This window comes from Rattus rattus, chromosome 9, assembly GCF_011064425.1.
Source record: "Rattus rattus isolate New Zealand chromosome 9, Rrattus_CSIRO_v1, whole genome shotgun sequence".
NCBI lineage: Eukaryota > Metazoa > Chordata > Mammalia > Rodentia > Muridae > Rattus > Rattus rattus.
This window is the reverse complement of record NC_046162.1, coordinates 47,462,236-47,488,109: the sequence shown is the minus strand read 5'-3', so window position 1 is coordinate 47,488,109 and position 25,874 is coordinate 47,462,236. Positions and strand designations below refer to the sequence as shown.

Here is a 25,874-nt window from a genome sequence, read left to right as displayed (position 1 = left end):
AGGCCCCCACTTAGAGTTTACCTACATTTACAGGAGTAAAGTTAATGGACCAGATGGTAGCTGTAGGCACAACCTTTCAGGAGACTCTGAGCTGATTTCCACAGCACTGTTATACGTTCTCGCCAACCACGCACGTGGGTTCCCATCTCTTCACATCCTCCCCAAAGCTTACTCCTCTCCCCTTTTAGAATTAGAATATAGATAGAAATATAGTTGCACTGGTGGGTTTAAATGACAGCTCGTTGTGGTCTTGGTTTACTGGGTCACATTTCCTATTTAGAAATGGTAGCAGACATCTTCTGTTACACTTTTGTTATTTGCACGTGTTGGAGAAGCATGTATTCAGATCCTCTGGCCAGTTTTGAAATGGGTTATTTGTCCCACTGATATTTTGTTTTTTGAGGCACCTATAATGTAAGTGTATCTCTATAAGACTTGCTTCAGTTTCAGAAATGCTAGAATATCGTAGCATGTGTGTATGAACTTGTTTTTACACAGATATCTCATCTGTGGTGATAATCCTGTCCATAAAGAAGGTTGAACTGCTTATCAGTAATTAACTAAAAATCAATTTATTGTATCAATATCTACTCCAGTTAAACTCTTGTTTTTAGGTATACTGTGTTCATTGTGTTTGGGGTTGCGTTTAATAGATCAAGCATGGCATTAGATCACTATATTAAAGGACTGAATCTTCAAAACAATGAAACCTTTGTGTCACTGGTATTGAAAATGAATACCCGTTATTAAGAGAATATACAAAATACAATAGAGAAAAGTGCTTGCACTTTTGATAAGTTTATGTGTCACAGAGTCAATTGCTCTGCCACGGGGACTATGCTATAAACTGTTGCCTCTGATTTTGTCATGGCAGGACCTGGGGACTCTGTTCTCTATCCGGGTTGTGGGGCTCTCCTTGGCCTGCAGCTACTTATCTCCACAGGACAGCCGGCCCCTTTGTCACTGGGCAGTTGACAGGTAAGGGAAGAGAAGGCTCATGCTCTTACTGAGCTAGGCTTACAGAAGAAGTCTCCATAACAATAAAATTACTGATAATGCTAGCCATTCTTTATCAGTTCCTCTCTGATACTAGCTACCTGGCTGGGTCCTTAGACACATTTTTGCTACTTTTTAAAAACCCTATGTCCAAGAATGGCCACTTCAAAGATGAGGGAGCAATGAGACTACCAGAGATCAACTTGTTCATACTTACATAGTTGGTGGCTGGAGAAACCTGAGTTTGCTGCCAGATTGGTCTAATCTAACTGATGCACCCACCATGTGGGTTAGGTCATGCTTCAGACCCAGTTGGGATGAGTGTCCCCTTAGAACTGAGTGAGAATGCTGTACTTGTATCATCAGCCCTAAACTGTAAAAGGTTGTGGACTGTGGCTGAGGGATAAATCCTCTGTGGCTAACAAGCCTGTGCCTCTGACTTCATTATGTTCCATATGTCTAATGGTGCTCCACATGTCTATTCAATAGCTTGTCACAGTGCAGCCTTGTGTAGATGTCTTCAGGGCTGGAACAGTGTCCATGGGGTGATTTTGCTTTCTCCTTTCATAACCTGATACCTTTGTTGATATTCCCATAGAACATAGTCCACAGTAAGGTTCTCTGGTTTCCTGACTTGGTCAGCTTGAGCTGCTAGTCTGGAATGTAGAGGTAGACCAGAAGTCTCCCCCAGAATACCCCATTTCTATGCTCCTTAGCTGGTAAGTTAGGGAGAGAGGAGCTGTGTCAGCCAGCACCCGCTTTGGTCTAACAGGAAAAGAAAGTACTAGGGAAGAAGGGTCCTTGTGGCATTTGGAGTTGGAGATGACAGTTAACTCCATATGCTCTACAGGCTGGATCCAGCCTATACTAGTTGTTACCAGTGCACGACAGGAACTTGAGGAAGCACCTAAGTACATGAAAGTGGAAGGACAAAGTAATGCAAAATACACTGAAAACAAGGAATGGATGTTGTACTTGTTATGTGCACTCTTAGGGAGTGTGTGTGTTCTTATCACACTGCATGAAAGTTCTGTGAGTCCAGAACCTTCTACTGAATCTTGGTGACATTGTCACAAATGCTAAACAATGTTTTGGGGGTGAACTTGGCCACTACTGCTCTTCTTGATTCGGGATAAAACTTCCTAGCCTTCACCTCCTTCCTTCAGTTCTCCTGCTTTTCTGAAATGAGTGGAGATCCAGAAGTTGGGAGAAGTTCTACTCACTGAGATTTTTTTTTTTACACATTGGAGGGTTTGCAAGACTTTAAGTAGAGTGGGTGGGTTTGCAGCATCTCCTTCTGCTTTGTTGTGGGACAGGGATTTTAGTTCTCCTAGGGCTTCATCAGTACTGACTTTCTGTGTGCAATGCTCATTTGGGTGTTTGTCTGACTTTGTGGTGCTGGGACCAAGTCCCTGAGAGGAACACCTTCGGGGAAGGGAAGATTGACTCTGTCTCATGGTTTTAGTCCATCGTAACTGGCTCATTGTTCTGGGACCTGTGGTGAGGCAGAGCATCATATGCTAGGGGAGCTTCTCTACCTCATGTTTGCCAGGAAACAGAGATACGAGAAGAAGTTAGAGATAGGATACACCAAGTGACCCACTCCCAGTGACCTACTGCTTCCCTATTAAAGAATGTCACCAGCTGGTGGTGTGTGTGGGTGACCTTTCATATTCAAACCATGGCAATGTGTCCTGTAGACACTGAAGAAGTAGCAGGGCCTTCAGTCAGGCAGTTAATCGAGTCATAGTAGCTAGAAGGCTTTAGAGCTCCCATCTCCTGAGAATATCATTTGAAGGGCATGGAAAGGTAGGCAGAGAGCTAAGGCCTTCAGCAGACTCAGAAACTTTTACTGTGGTTTGTAGTCATTTTTGTGGTGTTTTTGTCTGGAACATTCTGCCAAGGAGGAGGGGGAAAGCCAACTGCTGAGCCCTGGGAGCTGAGGGAAGGATCTGTTTTCTGACAGGCTTCCTCATTCTCTCCTCAGGGCTTTGCACCTCAGGAGGCCAGGAGGCCCTCCTCATGTCAAGCTGGCTGTGGAATGGGACAGCTCTGTCACAGAGCGGTGAGTTAATAGAATTTCACTCCTGCAGAACTTGGCTAGGATGTGCCTCTGCCCATAAACTTTTCCTGGATCTAGAGTTTCCCCTAATTAAGTGTAAGATCCTGCACACACACATCAAGATGACGGACCCCATTCCTCTGAGAGAACTCACAACCATCTATGTAAATAGCCATGATGGGCATAGTGATCATGATGGAGTCAGTGAGGGTGCTAGGTGTACACTCATGTAACCCTCAGCCTGGGCCATTCACTGCTCAGAGCACTTATTTCCTGTGAGCTATTGGTTTCTTCTTCATCTACCCTAAGTGGGAGGACTATGAGTTGCCTAGACGTTGAGACTGAGATGCACAGAGGTTAAGCAGTACCTAAGTCACATGGCTCAGGCACACAGAGCTGGGGTTTGAAACCAGCCTGGTTGGCTTAAATCTGGGCTCTTCACTTCACTTGGCTGCCTCTCATAGCACCTCAGCACATCCGCCAGACCTTGAAAGAGGGCATGTTTCAATCCATCAAGTACAACTTCCTCTCTTGCCAGGGACTAAAGCTGGTGCTAAGTTGGGTAAGCCTAGGACTTGATTCTTTGAGGGGTTGGTTGGAGAGACAAGGTGATTCCCTAAGAGTGAGTACAAAGTCAGGGGTGCAGGAGGCTTTGGGAACCCACGGGAAGGGTAGCTTTGCCTGTCTGGCCCTGCCCAGGTGTTCTGTAGAGACAGTTAGATCCTTCTGGAAGGGAGAACTCTGAATGCTGTGCCCTTTCCTTCCACCCAGCCTGTTTGGGAGCCTCCAGGAGGAACGGGTCCAGGATGCAGACAGTGTGTGGCGGCAGCAGCAGGCACACCAGCAGCCCAGCTGTACCCTGGACGAATGTTTTCAGTCCTATACCAAGGAGGAGCAGGTCTGCCCCATCTCCCCTCCCCCACATTCTACTCCCTGGCTGGGAGAGGAGCTGGCTGCCTTGTTTGTGGTGGGTTGTTTGTGCACTGTGGTGGCCTCACAGTCTTGATGCCTTCCTTTCCAGCTGGCCCAGGATGACGCATGGAAGTGCCCTCACTGCCAGGTCCTCCAGCAGGGTGTGGTAAAGCTGAGCTTATGGACTCTGCCTGACATCCTGATCATCCATCTGAAGCGCTTCTGTCAGGTGGGAGAGAGAAGGAACAAGCTCTCCACACTAGTGAAGTTCCCACTGTCTGGACTCAACATGGCTCCCCACGTAGCACGGAGGAGCACCAACTCCAAGGCGGGGCCTGGCCCTTGGTCCTCCTGGAAGCAGCCCATCTGCCTCCCCACCACCTACCCACTGGACTTCCTCTACGACTTGTATGCTGTCTGCAACCACCATGGGAGTCTGCAAGGTGGGCATTACACAGGTGAGCTTTGCCATGCCTCTCCGTGTGCAGTAGCCATTGCCATGTGACTTGGCTCTAGCCAGAGCCTCAAGATGTCCCCAGAATTGGTGCTTCTTGAAGATCATTAGTCTCCCTATTCACTGTGGCTGGTTTGTCACCCACAGCACACAGGGGGGAAAAATATAGTGCCCTGTCCTCTGAGAAGCTAGTGTTGACTTAGACTGAGTGTTGCACTAAGATATTGGTAAGGTCTTGCATTTGCAGGCACATCAACTACAGGAGGGTTAAAGTAGCAGAACCAGGATGTGATGTTTGCCCTCATTCATGATGTAACACAGAGAGTCTTGCCTACTAGATTGGCATACCTTTATTTTGTGGGATGCTTTTAATCTCTACTCATCTGGGTCATTTAGAAGCAGTAGACGAAGAGAGAAGCCGACTGCTGGGCAGCTCTCACGGTGAAGCTTTCCCTGTGTGTATTCTCAGAGATGGTGTGGCTGACCACTCCTTGACCAATGCCATTCCTCCTGTCACATCTTGGTGATCGCAGAAGCCTGCCGGAGAGCTGTTGGCAGTAGCACGTCCATGTCCAGTGGGCGCACAGTTGTGGAGGTTCCCTGTGAGCCTCACGAGGGGCTTGGGATGTGGTCTCAGATGCCACACTGCTAGTACAGTGCCCTCGGAGGGAAAGAGAGAAGCAAGGACCTTGCGAGTGAACAGAGAAAGGTTGAAGGCTGGGACTTGACTGATCATACGAAGGCTGCAGTGGGTACCAGGATACTCTTGTGCTGCTCCACTGTGCTCTCCGACCCATTCTGCATAGTTGTTCTGCTCCAGGTGACAGGGCCTACCAGTTTCAGCCTGGAGGACCCTGTCCAGTCAGATCCCTTAGTCTTTTTCCTCTGGGCTAAAAATAGCTCAGCACGAATCCCTTGAAATCTACATGTATGTGCATCTCCGGAGCCATCTTTCCCGCTGTATTTACCTGGGATTGTTTTTAATATTTACTTTTTTGAAATTAAAATAACATTGTATCATTCATCCCCCTCTCCTCTCTCCAATCCCTCTCCTGTATGTTCACCTTGCTCTCTCAAATTCATGATCTCTTTTTCTTTAATTGTGTATGTGTATACACTCATATATTCCTAAACATGGAATACAACCTGCTCAGTCTATATAATGCTATGTGTGATCTCAGGCTTGGCCACTTGGTGTTAGATAACTAATTGAGGAAGGGGGAGTTCTTCCCTGGGAAAGACTATTTCTTCCTTATTTGTTTGCACTTCTTTGTCTAGGGCGGAGGCCCTGTGAGGTTTACTCCCTCTGCGTTAGTTTGCCCATTGCTGCTGTCCTTGTCTTTAGGTAGCCATGTGGTTGAGACGTAATGGGCGAGCTTCCCTGACATTTCTAGGAGACAGTCTCACAGCAGACTTCCTTTCCCTCTGGCTCTTACAGTCCTCCCACCCACCCTTCCACAGTGTTCCAAGCCCTAGGTTCAGGAGCTGTGTTATAGATGTGTCAGCTGGGGCCGGGTACCACACGGTCTCTTGTTCTCTGCAGCTTGGTCAGTTGTGCTTTTCTGTACTGGTCTCTGTCTATTGTAAAAAGGAATTTCTTTGGTGAGGGCTGAGAGCACCACTTATCTAGGGGTATAAGGATAAATACTTAAGAATAAATACTTAAATACTTAGGTTAGGAATTATGCTGGTTTAGTAAAGAGGTGGCAGGAGGTTCTCCATATGAGTACCACAGATAATCACCAACTTTACTCATTTAGGGGAGCACACCTAGTATCTCAGAAGAGAAGGCAATGGACATACAGCATTCGAGTCATGTCTTAAAATGCCTTTACTGCTACCCTCGACTGGCAGTCTGGTTGGACATAGAATGCTAGGTCAATGGTCATTGTCCCATAGTCTTTGGACAGGAATCTTCCATGGGGAATGGGGGTAAGGACGAGGTTCTTGCTTTGAAGATGGGGCACCCAGTTTCCTTTCCTTTTCTGGGTCTTGTTTCTTTCTGGAAGCTCTCAGGTCCTTTATCACTGCTGCCCTAGAATTTCACAGGCTGCCCCTCTGTGTGGGTCTTTTATTCACCAGGACTCAGGAGGCACTATGCTTGCTCTTCAGTTCTAGAAACCTCTGTGTGTTTATTTTAAAAAATAAAAAATAATCGTTAAAAACCGACCACATAAAGAGACACTCTTTAACACACCGTGACACACTATAGCTTCCACAACGAGTGTTTTTTCCCTCTGTTGTTGTCCTGTTAGGTTGCAAGGGTGGAGGGTGGGTATAAGGGGAGAGGAGGATGAGTGGAATTGGGTGCCTGATATGAAATTCACAAAGAACCAATAAAAAGTTAAAAAAAAGAGAGAGATCCTTAAGCTTCACTCTGTCACTCATTTTAAACACAAGGGTTGAATCCTGTGTATATAAATCCATAGCAGGATTTTTCTCAGTTCATAATCTAACTTAGTGGCTTCTACCCTGGTATACAGAGGACTAGGGCACACATGCTCATTCTTTTTCTGGCAGTATTGCTACAATAATAAACTGACGTGTCATTTCCTCCATGACAAGCTTTTGATAGGGGGAAATTTCAGGGTTGTGTGTGTATGTGAGTGTGTGCACATGCATATATCAAAACCAGGGCTTCGAGCTGGGTCAGCAGGCACCCTACCATTAAGCAAGACTCCCATTATTGGATCTGCATTTGATGAATGCTGTAAAGCTTCCCTGTAGAGATGTCTATTGGAGTTTGCTCTCCTGCCAGCAGTGAGAGAGTGTTTGCATCCCTGTAGGAGAGCTCCCCACAGCCTGGATGTGGGAACCCCCAAGTTTTGCCAGTCTCATGGGGGGATGACATATTGGATTTAGCCTCTTCAGTATGGAAAATCCCTGAACGTCTTGTCCCATGCATGCCCTTGACTGTTTCCCATGTGACTATTGTTAGCAGCCTCTCCTTAGCATCTGTCCCAACAGACCTGAAGTCACCTGTCCTGCTGAAGGCTTACATTTCCTTATTTCAAGCAGCCAGATGGCCTGCCATTCCTTTTATGACTTTGGATTTCAAGGTGTGGCTGGAAAGCCCTTTTCCCTGTATTCCTTGTTGCCTTCCAGTGCTTTCGAGGTTTTATATTTTCACATTGAAGTCTGTGATCTGGAGTTTTTTTTTTTTTTTGATGTTCCCCAGCCATGTACCAGCTGCTGCAAGACCATTACTAATAGAAAGGTTCCTTTAATTTAGTGATTCTACATGTGTGTGTTTGGTTCTATTTCTGGGCTTTGGCTTTTTCTCCTCTCACTGCCCTAAAGTCCCAGCCTGCGGCTGCTTCCTTGACCTCCTTCAGAACTGACCCCACCCTGACCCCACTTAGACAGAGGCTGCAGCCCCACTTAGCAGCCATCTCCCAGATCATCAGCGTAGACAGAGACACTTTGGAGAGTCCAAGAGTTTTAGGAAATGTTTTACTGTCACAGTGGCCAGCTCCCGGTCTTCAGTAGGGGAGTAAAATGATGTGCATTTCAGAATGACTCTTCTGTAGAGACTGGTAGAGAACAGCAGCGGCACAGGCAAGGATTGCTGTCGGAGGCAGTCTCTGAGTGAGAGTTCACACTGGGGACCGGCAAAACTTTCTAGATGTATTTTTGAGAGTGCGATTAGCAAGATAGGCTTTTGTATGAGGTGTGGCAGGGGTGGAAAGAAGAACAAAGAATTCTTGGATGTTGAGCTGAGATGAGTGCAAAACTCAGAAAACTAGAGCCCATGGGACCTGTGCAGCCCAGGGTCTGGACTTGGACTTGTGCTGCCCATAAACTTAAAAAACTGATATCTCTCTCTCTCTTCTCTCTCTCCTCTCTCTCTTCTCTCTCTCCCTCTCTCCTTCTCTCTCTCTCTCCTCTCTCTCTCCTCTCTCTCTTCTCTCTCTCTTTCTCTCTTTCTTTTTCTCTCTCTCTTTTCTCTCTCTCTTCTCTCTCTTTCTCTCTTTCTTTTTCTCTCTCTCTTTTCTCTCTCTCTTCTCTCTCCCTCTCTCCTTCCCTCCCTTTCTCTCCCTCTCTCTCTCTTTCTTTCTTTCTTCCTATTAACATTTAAAAGGTGGCAACAAGAAGAGTTAAGACATAGATGTAGTCACATCTATGTGCACTTCATGGGAGTCTCATACTGAGCCAAATGTGATTAGGCGTGAACCATGTAAACCCTTGTCAGAAAGGGAGAGACAAGTAAAAGCACAAGGCCTTTCTCAGACATGCTTAAATGGACATGCTTAAATGGACATGCTTAAAGAAGGGCAACAAAAATGTCCATGTTTATCTAGAACTGAATTTTGTACACTCCGTTAAGGCCTGGAGTATTTGCTGGTCTGGCCAATCACTAAAAGTTGACCAACTTCAGGACCAGTGGGTTTGGGGGCTGTGCACTGAGCTTGGAGGGCCAAGTGTTTATAGCTGATTGGAGGTGGTCAGAATCGTGTTCATCTTTCTGTAAATGTTGCGATCCAGTCCTTAGGTAGAAAGAAGCAACTAGGAGTCTCATTTTCTCTTCCACGGCCATTAAGAGACGTACACTTTGACATGTCTCAGCATAATTGGGTAAGCGGTTGATGACAGTACTGACTGGCCTTGTAATGCGAGGCCCCGTGTTAGGAGAAACTGCGCTGGTTGAGATGACCATGTGCACTTGCCTTCCAGTGAGCTCCCCTGGCTAAGATACCATGGTTGTGGAACTGTCGTCTTTTTCTGGTTTTACAGAAATCAGTTCTAACTAAAAATGGGCATTTTTGTTGTCCCACTTTAAGCATCTCCATTTTTGAGCTCTGCCGGTGGGGAGCACCTTCCTGGCTTGGGGCTCTAAGCATTGAACATGGGGTTTGAACCTTTTCAGCCTATTGCCGGAACTCCCTGGATGGCCAATGGTACAGCTATGATGACAGCACGGTGGAGCCCCTGCGAGAGGATGAGGTCAACACCAGGGGGGCTTACATCCTGTTCTATCAGAAGCGGAACAGCATCCCTCCCTGGTCAGCCAGCAGCTCCATGAGAGGTGTGTGCCACAGCTCAGGAGGGGTGTGGACTTGGAGGTCATACTAAGAGTTGAGATGTCCTGGGCCAGTGAGACCGCTCAGCTGTAAGTAGTCCCATTAGGAAGCCAGAGTTGGCAGCAAATAATTTCATGGGAGACATTTGAATGCACTGAGGAACCATCTTCCCTGTGTTCACTAAACACCATGGTTCTAAGGATGTCCCATTGCAGCCTTCTAAACTCTATGGTTCCAAGGGTGTCCCACTGCAGGCTTCCCCTCCAGCCATTCACCTTTGTTTCTATAGTTCCCCTCTGATTTGGTTAGTCCAGGACTGAAAGGCAGGAGTTATCGTGGGACTCTTGGGGTAGCTGGGAGCCTGGTGATAGAACAACTCTCCACCTACCTTCAGGCTCCTTGGATGTGCCAGGTCCAGCTTTCTCTTTTGCTTCTTCCGCAGGCTCCACCAGCTCCTCCTTGTCTGATCATTGGCTCATGAGGCTTGGGAGCCTCAACAACAGCACAAGGGGAAGCCTGCTGTCCTGGAGCTCTGCCCCGTGCCCGTCTGTGGCCCGGGTACCTGACTCTCCAGTCTTCACCAATGGTGTCTGCCAGCAGGACAAGGGTATGTGGCTAGATTGTCTCCCCCCCCTCCCTGCTTTTCACTGTGAAAGTGTTGGCACCTCATACCGTGAACAGAAAGAGCTGGTTCTGATGAGAGGTGTGTCGTCTCTTGGGGTCTTACCACTCACTCTGCCTCTCCATCCATCCATGATCCCCCTCCATCCACAGACTCAGTGGCCCTTTCAGTTCACAAGTTGCATATTGGTAGCCAATCAACCACGGATGGGAAACAGAAAAAAAAAATTAGACTTGTACTAAACATGGGCAGAGTATTTTCTTGTTGTTTCCTAACAACATCAACTGTGTATATAATAGTTATACTGCATCTGGTATCATAGGGAACTGCATGGTTATTTACAACATTTTCATATTTGAGCATCTTCAGGATCCAGTTTCCTGGGCTCTAAGGAACTACTCTGCATCCATTTTCTGTTCCCATAGAGCTTAGTACCTCATGGAACGGATGTGGAAGCTAACACAGCAGTGCAGTTTAAAGCAGGGGCAAAGGAAAAGAGGTGAAGTGGGAAGGAGCTAGCCGAGGCTGGGGAGGTTACAGGGAGCCCCGGCTGGCACACAAGGGCGGTGACGTGAGTAGAGGCTGAGCTAGCAGAGGCTGAGGAGGATACAGGAAGGCCTGGCTGGCACACAGGGGCGGTGACATGAGAAGAGGTCTGAGCAGAGATCGGGGACTCATGCACATGCAGAAGGCTGGGATTGTGTTCTTTTCTGTGCTGTGAATGGTGGTCATGGGGCCGGGGGAGGGGCAGAAGAAACCACAGCCTCAAAGCAGAGTGAAGAGGGCAGTGGGAGGTAGATGGGCGACTCATGATTACCACTTGGGCTTTACTTCAAGTGCTGTGGATTGTGGGTGAGAGTTTGGAGCAGGGCAGTAAACAATATAGTTTATATATTACATTTTTAATCTTAATTTTTATATTATGTATATGGGTGCTTTGCTTCCATGTTTGTCTGCATCACGGGAGTGCAAGGCTCTCAGACTAGAAGAGGATGTCAGACCCCCCTGGAACTAGAGTTACAAGTGATTGTGAGGTGGGTCTTCCCTAGGTCCTGTAGAAAAGCAACCAGTGCTTCTAACCACTGAGCCATCTCTACAGCCCATGGAGTGGGTATTTGTGTGTGTGTGTGTGTGTGTGTGTGTGTGTGTGTGTGTGTGTGTGTGTGTGTGTGTGTGTGCATGGATATATGAGCATCATGTGAGGAGTGCTTTTGCCCTTGGAAGTCAGAAGAGAAGATATCAAATCCCCTGGAACTGGAGATGTAGAATGTTCTAATCCGATATGTGTGTACTGGGAGTTAAACCCGATTCCTCTGGATGAACAGCAAATGTCCTAACTGCTGAGCCATCTCTCCAGCACCCCTGGTTTATATTTTTGAAGTTTACTCTGTCCACTACAGGAAGAACCCGTCAGGGGCAGGCATGTGTGTCAGACAGAAGGCCTAGTAGGAGACCGTCTTGTGGTTGTAGGATCTGAATGGATTTGTTGAGGAAGAGATGGTCAGATTGTAGATAAACTAATGAATTTTCTGGTGTTGGGTGCAGCATATGAAAGAAGGAAAATGATCTAGGACGCCTTGGCCTTTGTTTAAGGTATAATCAACAAGGGGAATCATTGAGCACTTGGTAGGATGAGGGGAAGTTGGGTAGGAACAGGGTCAGTGTTAGAAGAAGCCACATAATTTAGGACAGGTAGTTTGAGACTCCAGCAAGGCATTCGTAGCAGCATGAAAACCACAGGGACTGGAGTCACCAGCACCGAGATGGAGTGAAAGCCACAGACTGACAGAGCTCTCCATAGAGATTCTGAAGATAGCAAAGAGTACAGACTGAAGACCAAGCTTGGCAGCTATGATGTGTAGGGCTTGAGTGAAGGTGGAGATAGAACTGAGAAATGTGTTTATGACTAAGGGATGCAGAGCACCCGTCTGGCTGGAGGGCCACCAGTGACTTCCCAGGGGCCTTTCTGGGTAGGAGGGAATGGAAGCCCACTGAGGCACAGGAAGTAATGACACATGCATACATCATCAAACAGTGTGGTGAAAGGCCAGTAGCTGAGGCTGCACAGGAGGCCTGACTCAGGGGTGTTTCTGTTTTCCTTTGCTGAAAGAGCTAGCAGAGCATGCTCATGTTAAAGTGACATCATCCAGTGGAGAGACTGCAGGAGAGCAGAGGACAGGATGGTTATAGAAACAAGTCTCTGTACATGTGTGCGTACATCTGTGTGTGTCTGTCTCCTTGGACAAAGAAAAGTGGTCACATAACTTTTAACATTTCCAGTCAGGCGTGGTAGTGCACACCTTTAAATCCCAGCACCAGGGAGACAAAGACAGGTGGATCTCTGTGAGTTCAAGGCCAGAATGGTCTACACAGTGAGTTCCAAGATACCCAAGGCTACATAGAGAGACCCTGTATCAAAAAAGACCAATTAAATTTTAAAAAATGTATATTTCCTTTAGTTCCTAATTTAGTTTTCAATATAAAATCTTAATAGAAATGTATACAAATATAAATATCACATATATAGAAACGTTAAGCTAACATTTGTGATTATGTCATCAATATGTGACACACTCTGACATATGAGCATGTACATTATTGAGTACATATTATATAAAACATGCAGGTATTTTTTACTAAACTAATATACTACTAATACATATGTATCCTAATTATACATGTGCATCTGATGAATTACCATAAAGTGAACATGTTTATGGCCCAGGTTAAGAAGTAAAGAGTTGTGCGTTGGTTGTGTGGCTCAGTGGCAGAACACTTGCCTACCATGCACGGGGCTTTGGGCTTAGTCCCCAATACCAGTGGAGGGAGGGAGGGCAGGAAGGGGGGAAGGAGGTCGAGTAGAAAGGAGGGAGGATAGGAAAGAAGAAAGGAAGGAGGGAGGGCAGGAAGGAGGGAGGGTAGGAAGAAAGGAAGGAAGAAAGGTAGATTAGTGGCTCTGGAATCCTACTTCCTCATACCTCTCATTCATTGCTTCCCGCTCTCACAGAATCTATGCCAGGTTAGTTTTACTGTGTTAAGTAAAGGACGGACAGGGGCCAACTGTGACACGCCTGCTGGACTTTATTCCAGGCACGGGGAGTAGCTATTGGAGAGTTTGGAGCAGGGCTGTAGTCAGTCTGGTTTATGTGTAAAAGTGCATGTTTACAAGGATGAGTTTTACCCGTGAAGCCATGTGGCATCGGGCTTTCTGTTTGCCTTATTATGTTTGCCGCTGTTCTTGGGAGGTGCATCTGGTGTGCATAGCAGTGCATTGTTTTAAATTTATTTTACTTATACATGAGATCAACCCAGAGAGTCATAGTTCCCTGTTCAGAAGGGAGCTTGTGTATGTGAGAGAAAGAGACTAAAAGCAAAGACGGATCGACTTCTGCTCTCCATACATTCACCATGGAGTGGAAGTTTCTGTAGACGCTAGCACAGACGTCAGCCTTGGAGAAATCTGGCCTGCCTGTCAGAGGAAGTGTCTTGAATTACTACAGATTTTCAATTCCTGAATTACTGGTGGATCCTCTGCCAATCCATGCAGCGTCTCTGTGGGGCACACATGATGGTTTATCTCTGGATGGCGTCTGCTGGTTGGCAGACCGCACGTCTCTCTTACCAGATTTTCCCACGTTGTAAGGGTAGGTCACATTTTCTTCTAGTATGGCTAGGCTTGGGGTTGTCTCCAGTTTGGAGTTAAGATCAACACTAACAGTTGAGTGTGCTTAATCGGGAGATTCCAAACACTTCAAAATATAAAATCTCCTACCAATATTATGCCATCACCTGTGGAAAATTTCGCACCATGAAATCTTGTCTTGTGTACCAATTGTTAAGAATATTACATAAATCACTTTTATGCTTGTGCATACGGTATATATGCATGACGCATTAAAGAGTCTCATGCTTAGACATGGGTTCTATCTCCAAGAGACCACATTATTCTACTTATCCCAACATCTGAAGAGATTTAAAACCTTCACACACGTCTGGTCCCAAGCACTCTGGCTATACTGACCTGTATTGCTGTGACACTTGGGCCTCATGTCTTCTGCTATGCATACGCCTGGGTATCCGTTGAGTCCATACCTAGGGGTGGAATTGCTGGGCCATGGTCTATGTGCACACTCACTGGCTGCTTGTTTCCATGTACTTCAGCCATTGCTCTATCTGAGCACACAGCTCCTGGCACATCACAGACTCCCAGTCGATAGCAGTGAGTGGGTCAGTGTGACGATAGAGTCTTCTCCTTGCCTTCTGCTTTACTCTCTGGTGTTTGGCATTTTGGGCTTCCACTGTTTCACCACCAGATGGAATGCTGCAGGAGTGTGTGAGTGTGTGTGTGTGTGTGTGTGTGTGTGTGTGTGTATAGAACCAGTCCATTCCCACAGGACTATATTTTTTCTTCTCTCACATTGTTCTGGCTGTACCTTTGGGAGAGTGCCTGTAAACAAGAGAGGGGCTCCTCCAGCTCGTTCATTCCTGTCAGTACTACCCATGAGAAAGTCATCGGCTCGTCTCAGCTCTGTCAAAAGGCATGGCACATCTCTCCCATGGAGAGATGTTTCGTGCACCCTTCCTTTAAGTGGCAGCTCTACAGAATGAATGGGGTGTGAGGCACAGCTCTAGGGATGCTGCAGAGACACAGGCACCATCTACACAGGGTTAGGCCCACCCATATTAACCCATGGCCTCTGCATCTGCTTCCACCAGAAAGACCAGGGCAGGGATGGCAACTATCTTACAGGTTCCTCCAACTGTCCTCTGAGGCTCTCAGCTGCCAACAGTGTGAAACATTGAGATTTCTCCTCGGAAGAGCCCTGCTTTCCAAGGGAGCCTTCCCTCTCGTAGTTTGGATAAAATAGAGTTCTGAAACTTGTCCTTGAAATTCTAAGATGGTTGCAAAATCTCGTCAAATTTGGGCAGAAGCAAATCTAGCAGAGATTTGCACAGGGATTCAATCCTCTCTCATATGTGAGAGAAGCTTTTTATCTTTCAAAATTAATGGAGGTGAGTTCTAGTTGGGGGCAAGGACGACAAGTGTCCTTCAACACCCAGGCATGGTCCTGGTCGGTAAATGGTCGTGGTTACTACATGCCAGCAGCCCTCTGCAGAGAAGCATGGATTGCCCTGGAATGCCATCCCTCCAGGAGCTCTGGCCTGGCCGAGGGATGTTGGGAAGGCGTTTATACTGAAAGGAGGAGGTCGGCGTCCTGGCCAGTTTATGTTAACTTCACTCTTGCTAAAGTCGTCAGATAAGAGGGAACCTCAACTGAGAAACCCTCAGGAAGATCAGCCTGTAACCAGACAAGCCTCTGGGGCATTTTCTTAATTACTGACTGATGTGGGTGGGCCCAACCCATTGTAGGTGGTGCCATCTGTGAACTAGTGCTCCTGTCTCCAGGTTCCTGTCCTGACTTCCCTCAGTGATGGGCTACGGATGTGGAATTGTAAAGCAAATGAACTTTTTCCTCCCCAACTTGCTTTTGGTTGTGGCGTTTGGTCATAGCAATAGTGACCTTGACTAAGACAGAGTTTATTGGGGTTTATAACTAATAGAATTAGGGTAGATACGAAAAGGAGGTGCTGTACAGCCAAAGGGATATAAAAACACCCTACCTCTACAACTACAGGAAGATGTAACTATGTTTAGGAAGGAAGGAAGGAAAGAAGGAAGGAAGGAAGGAAGGAAGGAAGGAAGGAGAGAGGAGGGGAGGGGAGGGAAGGGGAGGGGGGGAGGGGGAGGGGGGGGAGGGAAGGGGGGAAGAGAGGAGGAGAGGAGAGGAGAGGAGGAGGAGAGGAGAGGAGGAGGAGGGAGAGGAGAGGAGAGGAGAGGGAGCGCTCTATCCCAAGAAGTCCTTCCCAGAGTCCATCATGAATAGAGGGCCCCGGGGCTTAGGTGTCTGCAGCTTGTTAGGACAAATCCTTCTCCTGATAACCATCCTCTGTGGCTTGTCTTGGGCGTTAACGGTTTCTTCCATTCTAGATCTTTCCAGATAGTATTTCATTTCAGCTTACATTCCCCTTTTGATGGTATCTGAGCATTTCAAGTATTCAGGACCGCGTGGCCATCTTTTTATTCTTTGTTTCCGATTTGGCGAATTATGGTCCAAGAATGAGCTTTTCAAAAGTTATCCTCTTTCATGGGAAAGTCCGTTTTGTTATTTTGTAAGTAAGTGTTCTGTGAACATGTGAGTTAGCAGGAAACCTTTCTGAGGGCTCGAGCGCTTACTGTCATTACGGTGTTAGGTGATTGGTCTCTTTAGTCATCTCTCCCATATCTCTTTAAATGTGTCTCTTTTTGTTACTGTTTTGTTTTTTGAAACATAATATTATGGCTCAGGTTGATCTTGAACTCTCACACAGTGCAGCCAGCCATGAATCTGAACCTCCTGCCACCGTCTCCCGAGTGTTGGGTTTACGGGTGAGTCACTGAGCTTGGCTTTAGATCTCCTTCTGACTATGAAGGGGACCCATTGAGATCTTCAGCAGAGCTGGGCTTTGCCCACATACTCTGTTGTTGCCTAATGTTGGGAGCTTGTCTGAAAGTTCACCACTATTGAATCTTTTTAAAATATATATATAAATTGTGCTTTTTTTTTTTAATCATTGTAATTGTTCTTTATCTGTTCCCTGTTTTTTTACCTTGGACTCCACATTGATAATTTTGCCTCTTCTCTCTGTATCATGTTTTGTTTGTGTAATGTGTACACACGCAGGCACATACACACATGCATGCATTACTCCTAGGTGCCAGAAGGAGGCGTTACATCCCCTGGACTGGATGATCCTTAGCTGCCAAGTGCTCGCTCTTTTTTTTTTTTTTTTTTTTTTTTAATAAGCAGCCTCCCTAGGTTTCTAGTACCTGACCTTTGATTTCAGATAATGTGCTTACTTAACACAGGCCCATGGGAAATAGGACCACAAACTGAAAAAAATCTATCCTCCAGCAGAAGACTGGGGGACAGAGACTATGACTTTACTCTTTTATTTATTTATTTATTTATTCGTCATCTTTATTAACTTGAGTATTTCTTATTTACATTTCGATTGTAATTCCCCTTCCTGGTTTCCAGGCCAACATCCCCCTAATCCCTCCCCATCCTCCCCCCATTACCACCCTTCCCCCAACAATCACGTTCACTGGGGGTTCAGTCTTGGCAGGACCAAGGGCTGCCCCTTCCACTGATGCTCTTACTAGGCTATTCATTGCTACCTATGAGGTTGGAGCCCAGGGTCAGCCCCTGTATAGTCTTTGAATAGTGGCTTAGTCCTGGAAGCTCTGGTTGGTTGGCATTGTTGTTCATATGGGGTCTCAAGCCCCTTCAAGCTCTTCCAGTCCTTTCTCTGATTCCTTCAACGGGGGTCCCGTTCTCAGTTCAGTGGTTTGCTGCTGGCATTCGCCTCTGTATTTGCTGTATTCTGGCTGTGTCTCTCAAGAGATCTACATCCGGTTCCTGTCAGCCTGCACTTCTTTGCTTCATCCATCTTGTCTAATTGGGTGGCTGTATAAGTATGGGCCACATGTGGGGCAGGCTCTGAATGGGTGTTCCTTCAGTCTCTCTTTTAATCTTTGCCTCTCTATTCCCTGCCAAGGGTATTCTTGTTCCCCTTTTAAAGAAGGAGTGAAGCCTTCACATTTTGGTCATCCCTCTTGATTTCATGTGTTCTGTGCATCTAGGGCAATTCAAGCATTTGGGCTAATAACCACTTATCAATGAGTGCATACCATGTGTGTTTTTCTGTTATTGGTTTACCTCACTCAGGATGATATTTTCCAGTTCCATCCATTTGCCTATGAATTTCATAAAGTCATTGTTTTTGATAGCTGAGTAATATTCCATTGTGTAGATGTACCACATTTTCTGTATCCATTCCTCTGTTGAAGGGCATCTGGGTTCTTTCCAGCTTCTGGCTATTATAAATAAGGCTGCTATGAATATAGTGGAGCATGTGTCTTTGTTATATGTTGGGGCATCTTTTAGGTATATGCACAAGAGAGGTATAGCTGGGTCCTCAGATAGTTCAATGTCCAATTTTCTGAGGAACCTGCTCTTAACCATTGAGTTTTTTGCTCCAGCTCCCTGACCTTGAGCTCAAAAATAAAGAGCCAATTTTTTGTTGTTTTTTTCACTGTGGTGCTGGGAGGTAAAACCCAGGCCCTCGTGCATGCTAGGGAACAGAGCGCTGTGCTACTGAGCCCCTTCCTGGCCGCATTCCTGTTCTTTGTTAGGAGAATTCCATCCACTGAATGGGAGGAGAGAAACAAGTGGCAGTGTTTTTGCTAAAATATTCCTTGCTGGGTTTCTTCCTTTCCTGAAGTTGCCTCGTCTTGGTTGAGTTGGTTGCTGTTTGTTTCCTTTTCTAATTAATTTGCAAATTCTGCTTTTCATCCTACCTAGTTCCTGTGTACTTTCTCAGTGTTTGTGATCAATCACGGTTTCCTGCTATTATAAGGCTGGAAGAAACCAGCTGTTTCCTGCCAGGCATTGTTTCACCGTTGCCTTCTTCCTTTGCTCCAGTAATCCTTCGCTCTCCCCCTGCCCCACCCCCAACCCCCCACCCCCACCTCCACCCCACAAGGAGAGGTGTGAAACTCTTTCTCCAGCTCCCTCTGCCCTGTTGGGGAACACACTCCTCCCTGACTTCCGATGGTGCTGCAACAGTTAGATTCTCCCCCACCACTGCTGTTAGAGTTCCTGTCCTGTGCACCCGACTTGGCTTGAGGTGACCTTCAGAGGCTGCCTGACCTTCCCTGTGGAGGATCTGCAGCTCTTGGACTTCCCGGGCTGAGATGCATTGTGGTTTGGTGTTTGTCTTCTTTGCCCTCTGCCCTGAGATCTCTGCTCTGTCAGTGTTTGTCAGAGCCCTTCAGGCTAGCGAGCTCTAAATCCTTGCACAACCAGAATGATTTCCTTTACCCAGTGGGTGGCAGCCTGCCTGGCCCGGGGCTCTGTGGTTGCAATTCTCTGTTTTCTGCATCTGGAGCTGGTTTCCCACGCTCTCCTTGCCCTGGGGCGGCAGGTGAGAAACCCAGGCTGTTCTTTTTCACGTGAGTGTCTCTTGCTCTCCCTGGCTGGAAGTTTTTAAGATTCTCTCTGACCTCAGAGTTCAGAAATTCCAGCACTTGTCTGGGTGTTCAGCCCCACCCAGTCCCCCCAAAGGCGAAACTTCCTTCTTTGGGACTTTGACTTGTATTTCCCTTGATTTATTGTCTCTTGCCTTCAGATTTTTCTGGTTGTTTATTGTGGCTCCTGGCTCTACCTCCTCACTCTCCTCCATTTTCCCTTGCGGTTCTGTGAATACCGTTTTGCACTATGTGTTAGTGTTGTGACATTTCCACCTATGAGTGTGCTGGGTCGTGTTCCTAGCCCTTCTGGGTGGGACAGGTGCAGGCTGCAGGTTACACACCTGCTGGGATGGGAGATCATTCTTATCTTGTTATTGACTCATGGCGGGCTCAGCCGTGACCCTACCAAGCCCTGAAGCTATCGGCCTCCCTCAGGGTCATGGGATGCTCTGATCTGTGTCACTAGGAGCTGCTCTCCTGTCTTGTTGTTGCTGTTTGGTTTGTTTTGTGTTGTATTCTGTTGCTGGGTCCTCTCTGATGTCACTTCTACTTAGGGGCAGGCTCTCTCTCACCGTTGTGGCACTAAGGAACTCAGTCTCTCAGCTTTCTGAGTGTCGGGATTCTAGGTATGAGTCACCACACCCATGTTGGACCCTGTTGCTACCTTTTCTGTTTCTGCCCACTAGTCTCTGCTCTTCCCTCTCTAGAATGAGGGGATACTTGAGGTGAGAGAAGGGATGGTGACTCTTGCTCCCAAGGGATGGTGGTTGACATCCGGCCCTTCTCTTGCCCATTTTGTCCACCTGGCTCAGTCTCAGAGGAAGAAGAGTAGCCCTGGCCTATCTGTAGACATTGCCTGAGCTTCTAGGGGACCACAGGGGATTTTGGGGTCAAGTTTTTTCTAGGTTGTCTCTGCCCTCCATGCAGAAGTGGTTGCCAGGCCATCAAGAGACATGAGAGCAAAAAACAATTAAACCAGGAGCAGAGAGGTGCTGAAATTTTTTTGACATTGAAAGTCAGTGGCAGAGATCTTCAGCTATGGATTGGGGCTCAGACACTGTCCTGGGTGCACATAGCATGGGCTCTTTTCTCCTGTGTTCCTGCTCTGGTTGTCTCTGATGCTTGCCTGACACAGCAAATTTACTTCTGCCTCAGGGTCTTTGCACCTGCTGCTCCTGAAGTCTGGAGCTTGTCTTCCTCAGATCCCTCCTCCTCCCTCCCTCCCTCCCTCCCTCCCTTCCTCATTCACTTAGGTCCCTCATTCACTTAGGTCTCTCAGATATTGCTCCTCCCTCACACCCCACCCCCTTTTCTTCCTGACCCCGCCTTATTCACTGTAGCCTTCACCACCGTGTTACACAATATCTTATGTTTTGGTTTTTGGCAAACGCCACGAGCACAGCCACTTTCTACTTGCGTTTTGTTATTGTTTTGATACAGGGTCTCCCTATGTAGCCCTGGATGGCCTGAAATTTGCTATGTAGACCAGGCTAACCTCAAACTCACAGAGATTATCTTGCCTCTGTCTCCTGGATGCTGGGATTAAAGGCATGTGCACCATATCTGGTTCTTATTTGCATTTTTAACCCCCAAGCACTGAAAAAAATCTTTAGCACACAGTAGGCTTTTCTTAAATATTGCTGGGATGAATTACTGAGTGGATGTTAAGATGTAGTGGAAACCCTTAGGGATATTGAAGGTATTTGACTGATTGAAGATGAACTAAGGGTGGGGAGCAGAGGCCCTAAGGCTCCTGCCCACAGCACAGTGCGACCTCTATTTGGAGATCACATCACTAGCCCAAGGAATGGAAATGACTTGAGAGTCAAGGTGACTGTACATGGACAGGAACAGAGGAGGCATTTCTTGGAGCAGCTGCCCTGTGGTTGGAGGCTGTGTGCATCAGCAGACCAAATGCTATTGCAGGGTATGCACAACCTCCAGGAAGATGTGGCTTAAGGCTGTAGGCCTTGGGCTGAAGAGGTGGCTCTGTGGTTAAGAATGTTTGTTCTTGCCGAGGACCTGGGTTCGGTTCCCAACAATGACATGGCCACTCGAATCTATCTGTAACTCTAGTCCCAGGGGACTGACACCCTTTTCTGACCTCAGCAGGCACCAGGCTCACACCCGGCACACTTATACGTGGGGACAAACACACATAGAATAAAAGTAAATAAATGTTAAACTCTCTGGTTCCCTGGATCCCATCCTCCTTCCTAGCTCCCAGCTTTCCAGATAACCCATCTCCCAGAGGAAGGGCTTTAGTACTGGATAAGAGGCAGCTGCTTGGTTAGTGAACAAGTGCCCTCAGATCCTGTTATGGGGCAATAAATAGATGAAATGAAATAGAGAGTGCTTTTTCTCCAAAAAGGGGCAAGCTGAAGGGGTCCTCTGGGTGTCTGTAGTGTGTTGCTGTCAGCCCTGGCCCTTTCACAACAGGAAGAAGGGAAAAGCGATTATTTACAGCGGCAGCTAGGTCTTCTCGCTACCTGCCAGGGCTCCAGGCCACTCCACCCCGGGAAGGGCTAAAAGCCACAGCTTTGTCCTCCTGATGCAAAGCTTCCCTCTCTGCCCTTCTCAGGGCTGTGGACAAGGAACAAGAAAACTTCACACACACCTCAGCCTTCAGAGCAGTATTTTATCTTTCCCCAGGTGTGGGGATTGAATGGTGAAGCTACAAGGTCAATGCAAACTGAAATGACAAAGTATTTTGGGTGGAATTAGGTCTATTCCTGGCCAATCTAAAGAAATGCTCTAAAGAGAAAGATATCAAAAATGGCATGTGAAACCCCCAACGGGTGAGAGTCCCGTGAATCTGCTATCTGCCTGAGACTGGCCCAGCACTTTTCCTTCCCTCTGGGGGCTTGCTTTCTCATTGGGCAGACATGGCCTTGTGCACTTAGGTTTTTATCCCAGCATTCTCTGTGACTTTTGCTGTCCTTGACCTCTCACCTATATGCCTGAGAGATTCAGGACATCCCCACATGGGTGTTTTGAGACAAAAATCCTTGATTATCTTTAAAGTTGGTCTCTGTCATAGACCTTTGGGACTGCTGGGGTCCCAGAAATATGCTGGGGTCTTAAACAGTGACAGAAATTTATTCCTCATGGCTCTACAGGATAGAATCGGGGGCCAGTTAGGTTGGGTTATGGTGAGTCCTTTGACACAGAGTCAGAAAGAACTGTTTTTTTCTTACTTCTGATAAGGACACTGTTTTAAAGCCATGACCTTGGGGGTTAGAGTTTCGACTTAAGAACTGGGGGGGATGTAAGCCTTCAGCCCATAACACTCACACTCCACGAGTAGCATATTGTCAGAGGCCAGCTGTGGTCGCCAGCACCATGTGATGGACTATACTTGACTGACAGGCACACAGCACACATGGAACAGGGGCAGTACATGTCAGCCGCCAAGCAGTTTTGGCAGTATGATGATGGGGATACTTCTTGGGAAGGACACTCGATGTTGATCGTTGTGTGTTCTTTTTAGAAGGGCCGAGCTGTAGAAAAGCAGTAGGAGAGTAAGTAATAAAATAGTAGCACTCCTCAGCCCCTCCAATTTCATCACTTTGGGTATCCATTTCTCTATCCAGCTTTGTGTGTCTTCACACGCATGCATAGTCCATAGTGTATGTCTGAGTGTATATGGGTGTGTGTGTGTCTGAGTGTGTGTGTGTGTGTATGTGTGTGTGTGCAAGTTGGATCACAATGCCTTCTAAGATTCTAAACTTTTCATTTAAGACTATATACAAAAACCACTTTCCCAATTGCAAAATACAATGAGAACACAAAAGGCAACACTGGTAAATTAGATAAAATGAAGCCTACAGTTACTTTGTTTTCTTTTGGGCTCAGTATGGGATATGTGACATTCTTGCATTTTAAAGTACAAGTGCCCAATTTTTGACTCAATTTGAGAGATACTTGGTAAGCATTTTGTCCCTAGACATAGTTAAAGAAGGATGATAATGATGTTAGATCTCAGGGCAGCTGACTCAGTGAAACCCTCAGTGGTCTGGCTACAGGGCTCATGGATCTAGTCAGCCCTCAACATCATTTTCTTATCTGCAGTCAACTGCAGGCTGGCTTGGGAGGTGTCAGGGTCAGTGTCTGGGGAAGGTAGAGTATCTACTAGAAATGCACAGATCCTTTCCCTTGTGATTACTTCCTAAGTGACATAACCTGACAGTTGTTTACATAGCATTTGCTTTGTATCCGTATCATAATCTAGGAATGACTTAAAGTCTGTGGAAAGATATGCATGTTGTTGTATAGAAGGGGTCTGTATACCCACAGGTTTGCTATCTGCTGGGATCCTAGTATAGGAGCAATCCTCTGTGGATATCAAGGAAGGCTGTGCCCCTTTGCCTGTGGCTTCCCCTGTAGGTTTTAAATGTATACATGGAATCTGTGAGATAGTGGATGAAACCATTGGTTGTCCTAAGGGCAGGACCCTTTTGTGTCTGGCTTGTGCTATGGTGACTGTGCCCAGCCTTAGATACCATTGCTTGAAGGCTGGCACTGCATGTATCTCTTAACCAGTGCTCATGGTCTTTTTGTCTCTTTCAGGAGGAGTTGAGGCTGGGCCTTTGGTTCGGGGAGTTGGTGGCGGAAGTATCAGCATGAAGGTACCTCCTGCTTCCCGATCCAGGCATGGGCCCTTCAAGACCATGCCCCTGAGGTGGTCCTTTGGACACAGGGAGAAACGTCCTGGGGCATCCGTTGAACTGGTGGAATACCTGGAGTCCAGAAGGAGACCCCGCTCCACCAGCCAGTCCATTGTACCACTCTTGACGCGTGCTGCTGGTGGGGATGAGACATCAGCTTCACCGAGGTCAGATGCCACCCTTCCTGCTAAAAGTGACAACAGCGGTCGAGCCACTGGGCAAGGAACAAATGGGGTGCCCCTTTCCTCGTGCCATCTCAACCACCATCCAGCCCTGGGGTCCCTAGACGATGGCCTGCACACTGCCAGGACACGAACAGGGAATGCAAGTCAGGATATCAGGCTCCCAAAGAAGTTCGACCTGCCCCTCACGGTGATGCCCTCAGTGGAGGATGGAAAACCTGCACGTCCTGAGGGCCAGAAGATGACCACCTGGAAGGGAAGTAGCCAGGTGGGAAGCCAGAGTAGCCCACCTTCCCCCTCCACTGGGTTGCTCAGAAACTTTAAGGACAATGGCTTAGGTACCTTACCCAAGATGAAGGCTAAGGCTGCCATGGAGGAAAGGGCCCCTGACAAAGACAGGGGACAGGGGACATTCACTCTTTTGAAGTCTGTGTTTTGGAAGAAAGAGCACAAGAGGGCTGTCAGGACTGAGAGCTCCCCACCAGCACCCCCGATCTCCCTGGCAAGTGACCGGCTGAGCCCTGCCTTGAATGAGCATGCTCGAGGTTCATCCCCTGCCCTCAGGATTCGAGAGAGCCCAGCCAGGGGCCTAGGCAACCACTCGGAGAGGGACATCCGTTCTGCGCCCAGCTCTCTCCACCTCCCCAGAAAAGCTAGCAGGCCCCCTCGGGCCAGTGCAGCTGTCTCCTCACAAAGGATCATTCCTGGGGAACTGACTTCTTATGGCACCCTTCAGAGAGTGAAATACCACACCCTTTCCTTAGGTCGAAAGAAATCCTTACCGGAGTCCAGCTTCTGATGGAACATTTCAGTGTTGCGTGAAGCTGGCATCCCTGGGGCTGTGCACTGAGAATCTGTAGGCTGCTTGTGTCCAGAGTAGATTTTCTAGAATCCAATTGACTTGTGGCCTCCAAAAAGAAAAAAAAAAAAGTTTGGTCTCTGTAACTCTGTCATATTCCAATAACCCAGTGTCAAACTGGTTGGGTTCCCATTGCTGGGTTTTGATACAGCCTGGCCACTAGACGGTGCTGCTGAGCCCAAATTATCACTACAAGACTAAAATTAATTAGTATTTGGTGTATCTAAGTCCAGGGCCTGCCATAGTCTACTAAAAAGACTCTGGTGTCATGTCAGATACTCTCACTCTTACCAGCTTGCGTGCTCCTAACTTACATGTCCTACTTCTTCTTTCCTCCCCTCCCCTCTCCTTCCTCCTCCCTCCTCCCTCCTTCCTCATCCTCCCTCCTCCCCTCCTCCACTCCCTCCTTTTCCTCCTCTCCTCCTCTCCTCCTTCCTCCCTCTTCCTCCCTCCTCTCCTCCCTCCTCCCCTGTGCCCTCCTTTCCCCCTTCTTTCATTTTTTTTTTTTTTTAATAAAGGGTGTATAAGGAAGATCTTTTCCTTTTCGTGCTTGCCTTGGATAAGTGTCAAAGATGCCAAGAAACGAAAAGAATAAGAAATAGAGTGTGACAGTGGTGGCGAGGGATGGGAGAGAAGTGATTGTTGTTTCAGGAGAGTATTTAATATATAGCAAGAAAATTGTATTACAGCTTTTCGAGGTGTTTTAAAAAGATAACTATTTTGATACCAGAATAAAGATGTGTTTTTCTAAAATATATGAGATCTATCTATGCACAATTTTAATAAAAAATTGTGTCTGTGAAACCAGCAAATGGTGGACTGAATTACTGAAATTTGAGAAGTGACTCACTTCATTCCTGTTGCGTTGCAAAGTCACAGCTCGTTGCTGTCTGTCAGAAAGCAGTTGCCTGTGTTGTTTCTGAAACTTAAGGGGGAAAAAAGCTCTTAACTAACATTATGTGTGCCTCTATCCATCCTTTTCTTTCCTTCATTTAAAAATGTTTTAAATTTGTATATACTTTTGAG

The 25,874-nt window shown here is 47.0% G+C and overlaps 1 protein-coding gene across 1 annotated transcript in view; it reads left to right on the top strand.

The window, feature by feature from the left end:
- Usp43 (ubiquitin specific peptidase 43) overlaps positions 1-25,208 on the top strand; it is a 61,179-nt gene extending 35,971 nt beyond the window's left edge. The window contains exons 9-15 of the mRNA XM_032912362.1: positions 875-978; positions 2,984-3,061; positions 3,830-3,956; positions 4,080-4,428; positions 9,292-9,450; positions 9,888-10,052; positions 23,713-25,208. Of these exons, the coding sequence (XP_032768253.1) occupies positions 875-978; positions 2,984-3,061; positions 3,830-3,956; positions 4,080-4,428; positions 9,292-9,450; positions 9,888-10,052; positions 23,713-24,788 (2,058 nt within the window). The 3' untranslated portion in view covers positions 24,789-25,208. The remainder of the gene's footprint in view (positions 1-874; positions 979-2,983; positions 3,062-3,829; positions 3,957-4,079; positions 4,429-9,291; positions 9,451-9,887; positions 10,053-23,712) is intronic.
- Positions 25,209-25,874: the final 666 nt, after the last annotated feature.